The sequence below is a fragment of the Mus caroli genome, chromosome 4 (assembly GCF_900094665.2).
Source record: "Mus caroli chromosome 4, CAROLI_EIJ_v1.1, whole genome shotgun sequence".
NCBI lineage: Eukaryota > Metazoa > Chordata > Mammalia > Rodentia > Muridae > Mus > Mus caroli.
In genome coordinates this window covers 116,056,420-116,062,791 of record NC_034573.1, presented here as the reverse complement: position 1 = coordinate 116,062,791, position 6,372 = coordinate 116,056,420, and the positions used below count along the sequence as shown (strand labels likewise).

At 51.1% G+C, this 6,372-nt stretch overlaps 1 protein-coding gene across 1 annotated transcript in view; it reads right to left on the bottom strand.

Annotated features, from left to right (window-relative positions):
• Positions 1-5,507: 5,507 nt before the first annotated feature.
• The window catches only part of Trappc3 (trafficking protein particle complex 3), a 13,928-nt gene continuing 13,063 nt past the window's right edge, over positions 5,508-6,372 (bottom strand). Inside the window, exon 5 of the mRNA XM_021160279.2 lies at positions 5,508-6,238. Coding sequence (XP_021015938.1) covers positions 6,119-6,238 — 120 coding nt within the window. The 3' untranslated portion in view covers positions 5,508-6,118. The remainder of the gene's footprint in view (positions 6,239-6,372) is intronic.

Here is a 6,372-nt window from a genome sequence, read left to right as displayed (position 1 = left end):
TCTCTCTCTCTCTCTCTCTCTGTGTGTGTGTGTGTGAGCTTGGGTATGCACATGCTATGGTGTGGAAGTGGAAGTCCAGCGCTAACCACTTGGTGTCAGCCCTTGTCTTCCATCCTGTTTCAGACAGGGTCTCCTGTTTACCACTACCTACATCAGACTATCAGGCCTGTGCCACTGTGTCTGGATTTGTGTGGACTCTCCATGCACACGAGAGGACCTTGCCTGCCGCCACATCCCCCTGGCTCCACATTTTCACTTTGTACCGAGTCCCCCGATTATGCACGGGGTCCTGTAGACTTACCCACATCTTCCTCTTCCTCAGAGCCTTTCCACCTCTGACACAGTCAGCACTCAGTGAACATTTACTGAGCGCATACCTTGTACTGAAAAGCTCTGCTAGGTGCTTGGGGGTTCAGCAATGAGCAACACAGACATGACATCTTCACAAGACTACCCTGCCACAACCCTCCTCACACACTCATGTATCCATATGCTGGCTTTGCAAGACAGTTCCCCGCTAACAGCCACATTAATCATAACTGCCAATCAGGGATTACTTTGTCTACGCTAAGAAGTTGACACACTGACCTTCTTTTGTCGCACCTTTCAAACAGCAAGTAAGTGTTTTCTTAATGGCATTTCCTGAAAACACAGGCTCAGCATCCACAACAGATGTCCAGCGGCCACAGAGGGCAGAGCTGCGACCACTCACCTCTCACTTTCAGCTTCTCCTCCCCTTACACTGCTTACAGCAATGGGCAGAAGCTGCTGGCAAATACGGTTGAGTCTAGGCCAGTAAGTATAGATCTGTTTGTTTGTTTTGTTTTGTTTTTATTGTTTGTTTGTTTGAGACAGGGTTTCTCTGTGTAGCCCTGGCTGTCCTGGAACTCACTCTGTAGACCAGGCTGGCCTCAAACTCAGAGATCCACCTGCCTCTGCTTCCCAAGTGCTGGAATTAAAGGTGTGAGCCACCACTGCCCTGCCAAAACATTTTCTCTTTTAATGTGTGGATGCTTTGCTTGCGTGTAAATCTGTGTACCATGTGCACATCTGGTGCCTGTGCAGGCCAGAAGGGGGCTTCTGTCTCCTTGAAAAATGAGTTAGAGCTCATTGTGAGCCTCCGTGTGTTCTGAAGGGCGGTCACTGCTCTGCACCACTGAACTATCTCTCCAGCCCTCTGGTCTTTACATTTATTATATGTGCGCACACTCTCGTGTGTCACAGCACATGTGGGAGATCAGAGGACCACTTTCAGGAATTGATTCTCTCCTAGCATGTAAGTTCTAGGGGGTGAAACTCAGGTTATCAGGCTTGGTAACGCCTGTCTCTGCACGCTAAGCTATTTTGCAGGCCTTTTCTCAGTCTCTCTCTCTCTCTCTCTCTCTCTCTCTCTCTGTGTGTGTGTGTGTGTGTGTGTGTGTGTGTGTGTGTGTGTTNAGGGTTTCTTTGTGTAGCCCTGGCTGCCCTGGAACTCACTCTGTAGACCAGTCTGGCCTCAAACTCGGAGATCTGCCTGCCTCTGCCTCCTGAGTGATGGGATTAAAAGTATGTGCCACCACCACCCAGCTTACATTTTAATTAAAGAAAATATTCAAACTCTGGTGGCACATGTCTGCAATCCCAGCGCTAGAGAGACAAAGGCCGGAGAATCAGTTTTGGGGTTATCCTCTTTGACAAGATAAGTTTGAGGCCTGAGGCCATTCTGGGCTACAGGAAACCCTGCTGCAGCAAAATACAAATAAAAATGTCAAAAGGTTTCCACACAAACAAGCACAAGGAAACACAAACGCGTCCACAACATGCACAAGACAGAGGGAAACGCTCGAACCCTGATTACTTGGGTTCACATGCGGCATGTACCAAGTACCGGCTAGGTACCTCAGCCCTTCCTTTTTGCAACCCAGAACATTAGGTTGTAATGCTCTGAGGCAGCAGCTCACCCAGCACTGGCAGACAGCGGCTCCCCCATAAATATTAGTGCTTGTTCCAGACCATGTGTGTCCATGCTCACATGTGCTCTCTTGCCCCGGCACATCTCTCCTCCCGGCCCCTCCTCTGGTCCAGCTCAGTTGGAGTCGCTGGCTCAGCTGACTGTCCCAGCCAGAAGCATCAGGAAAAGAACAGCTGCTTCCCAGCATCCCCTGGGCTAACTTGGGCTAGCCAGTGCGGTAAGAAGGTGCTTTAAGCACCAACAGGGGCCTCCACCCAAGCCAGGTACAAGGGAGCCCTGTGCCTTGGCTCCCTCCACCGTTCCTTACAACACTTTCCCCCCAAGCTCTACTGCAGTAGCCCCCTTCCCTTCTCCACAGTAGAAACTTTCCTCTACTCCTGCCAGAGTGTAAATTGCCCCCAGGAATGTGCTGAACCCCACAGCTCCCCTTGCAATGGCCAGCGGCTGTCCTGGGGTCAGGCCTGGCCTTACATCAAAGGCTCAGGAGCGGTAATGGTAACTACGTGTCTCCGCCTGCCGCCACCCTCCCCTCCCACTAGCATTGGTTTCCAAGGAACAGCACATGGTAGCACTTAAGCTCCAGGAGGACGGAGGATGCTTTCCTACACCCCACCTCTCACACGCCACAATGAACCACTTGTTAGGAGACTATTTTAATTTTACTTAATGCGATTTCAGCTCCTCAGGCCTCTGCTGCCGTCACTTCTTGGACCGACTCGGATGCCCAGTGAGGAAGGCCAACCTCCCAGGAGGTGCAGTCTGGATGTGGAGACCTCAGTAAGGTGGGGTCTGGGGCAGGAAGAGGACAGTTATGTTGCCCGCCGCTTTTGTGTGTCCCCCTGGTAAGAACACGCTCAGGGCAACCGGAATCCTTTGCAGTACAAACTTTATTGCTTACCCCATCAGGAGCCAGTGGAGAAAGGAGACAGAGAGAGAGCCACAGATGGCGGAGCCCCCTCCCTTTTATGGAGGACTGTCCTCCGCCTCGGAGTNTCACGGGAAAGGCAGAGCACATGGGGTGGGAAACTACCCCAGCGCATGTGCAGATGGTTTGTTTACTACTTAGAACACAGGTGTCAGTGCCATCTTATAATGGCGAATGTGAGGACGGCTCCTTACACAGTTACATCAGGGTCCAGTCCTGGGGCTGGGGCTCTGGACTCCACTCAGGAAGGGTTGAGGGAGGGCTCTGCGCTAGCTCATACAGTTCAGGAGGCCAGTCTGAGTGTGTGCTGCCAGAGAGCCTTGGCCAATAGATTCTTCCAATGCCTTGAGTGTAGCAGGCAGACGCTTAGCCTGGTGGCCCCTTGAGCTTTGCTGTTGGGTCTCATGGAGGGTAATTAGAGAAGGAGACTCGACTCTTTGACAAGCCTCTAAGATTTACCCCACCAGGTGCATCTTTGAGCAAATTAACAAAACCAAACCAAACCCTGGAGTCCCAACAGTCACTTTCCGGGATGCTCTGGTGACCTCTGGTGGCTACGAGCTGCAAAGCATGGCTAGAGGTTAAGGCTCCCCAGAATAGCTCCTCACTAGTCAGGCATTTCCATCCTGCCTCATCTTGCTGGAACAGAGTGGATGGTATAACAGGGAGGGTTGAGGGGTGCTTGAACTACATTTCATTAACTACAGGGGTGAACACAAGGTGGGGGGGATAGGAAGTTAGGATGCTGGGGCAGCCCCTCTCTACCCTTTAGTACCCTTCCCCCGCACCCCCCTCCGTGTATACAGCTCAATTGTGGGGATGTAGGTGGGAAAAACCAACTACAGAGGTCCTGTTTCCATGGTTTGCAACTCCCATGATGTTTAAGGTATTTCTGGGAAAGGAGATATCCAAAACCTCATGCCAAAATGGCTGCTGTGAAGCAGAATGTGGCACCCATAGAGGAAACAAGAAGGACGAGCCGCCATCCAAAGAACAGGGCAGGAGCTGGGTTTTTACAGTGTCCACACAAACTACACAGAGCTTTTCCTGTGAATCCCAATCTCCTCACCCCTTCATTCATTCATTCACATCTGGTATGACAGGATTATGGCATTATGCTGAGCCCCAACCAACTCCATCTGACCAACACAAAGGGTCTGCCATGGAGCCCCCAACTGTATCTGCAGGAAGAGAGAAAGAGGCTCCAAGGATGGGATCCTAGAGGGTCACCCTCCCTCTACAGGGGCGGGGGGGGGGGATAAATGTGATGTCATTCCCCAGTGGCCTACCACAGCTGAGGGAAGTCTTGTGCAAACCACCTTGTCCCTGAGGCCTCAGAACCCTGGTCTGATCCTCATGAACCAAGCCATGTTCCCAGCATGGTGCACCTGCCACGCTCTTCTCGGGCGTGTTAACCAGGGCAAGCCTCAGTCCAGTTTCCCAATAACCTGGCCAAAATTTGTGCCCTAGGTTGCTCCAAAGAACAGGCCTGAGACAACCTCTGCCCCTCCCTTTAAGAGTTACCTGGAGTCTGGAGAGAGGGCTTAGTGGTTAAGACAGTTGGGTGCTCTTCCAGGGCCTGCAATTCCATTCCCAGAACCCACAGAGTAGCTCACACACAGACAAAACATCCATACACATAAATTAATTTTATAACATTAAAAAAAAAAAAAAGGCCGGGCTACACAGAGAAACCCTGTAAAAAACCAAACAAACAAAAACGACTAACTGTTAGTCAGCAAGAAGGCTTGGGATAAAGGCACCTGCTGCCACACTCGACAACCTGAGTTTGAACCTCAGAACATGGGGTGACAGAAGCCAAGTCTCAAAGGTTATCTTCTAATTTCTAATTTCCACAGCAGGCCACAGTATGTGGGCATATGAGAGCCCACACAAGCGCACACACACACACACACACACACACACACACATAGACAGAAAGTATCATTTTAACCATCTATCTAGCTCTGGTGAAAAGGATTTATATCCAGTCAGCAGGAGGCTTACAAATTCAAGACCAGCCTAGACAACTTAAATCCTATTGTAAACAAGTGGGAGCTTTTATTGTTTCGTTTCTTAAGTTTTTGTTTGTTGTTTTCAAGACAGGGTTTCTCTGTGTACCCCTGACTGTCCTGGAACTTACTTTGTAGACCAGGCTGACCTTGAACTCGGAAATCTGCCTGCCTCTGCCTCTGGAGTGCTGGGACTAAAGGTGTGCGCCAGATGCTTGCAAAGGTGTATGTGTGGGGACCTGGGGATGAGCAGTGCAGAGCGCTTGCCTGGCTTGTTTGAGACCTACATTTAATCCTCTGCACTCATGGTAAAGCTATCCTAAGCCCCAAGGCTGGAGAGTGACCCTAAGAGCTAGTAAGCCATCAGAACTTCAGTCAAGAACAGGGATTGTGTGTCCTTCAAAGCCTGCGGGCTCCCTCCACTTGACAGCTTTACGACCTCAGGCGGCTGGACCTTGGCTTTCACCAATGAAAATAGAATCATCGACCAGATAGAATCAATCCAGCATCTGCTGTGTGCTGTAGGCAGGGCCCGGCCCCACAGCTCGCAGGCCCCACGGCTCCCACACTCATTTCTAGTCCAACTCCACATGCTGAGCAGAAGGAAAACAGGACAGGATTGGGACTTCACTCAAGAATGTGTCTTTATTGAAGAATTTGTAAGAAAAAAGGATGGACCCTCCGTAAAAAGAGGAGATGTTGCCTCCAAACAGCAGGGAGGAATGAGACCTGGGCGGCTTCCCAGAAGCCGGTGTTTCCGGCAGGACTGGCTTCCGTGGCCTGGCAGACTACAGTGTCACTACAGCCAACAATTCTTACCCACCCCTTCCCAGCGTTCTCCCTCCCCTCCACAACCCAAGATTCCCTACAGCCATTTGCCAATGGCGTCATGAAGGCGCGGGAACAGATGCATCAGGCTCGTCCCTTAATGGGGTCAAAGTGGGCTTTGCTTTGGAAAATTCACAGGAATGTAAAATGGTTTGAGCTCTCTTAGTCCAACCAAGGGCAAGTACCTCCTGCCCTTCTGAAGGGAAATGGAGCAAAGAACCCCCTTCTGAGGTGCATACTTGTGGGGCAGACAATCAGTCTGCTCTTTATTAGCATGGAGGATGGAAATAAGGTTAGAAGAATATATAACATCGGTTTAAAAGTCACTGAGCTCCAGGGGCAGAGGAAGTGAGCGAGCGCCTGCCTCTCTCACCCCAGCAGGCATCCTCGTCCTAGACATGCTTACTCTTCTCCAGCTGGGAGGTTGTCTTCAATCCGCCTGACGAACCTCATCCTGATTTCTGTCACGCCATCTCCCTTCAGAGTGTCCTGGACAAACTTGGCCTCCACAGCCATCTGGACCTGAGGAATAGAATGGACAGATGCCAAACCATAGCCTGTGGGGAACCCCTCAGTGAGGCTAGATCAGAAATGCCCATGGAGGGAGCAAGGGAGGGGAGGGAGGGAAGGAGAGAGGGAGGGAGGGGAGGAGGGAG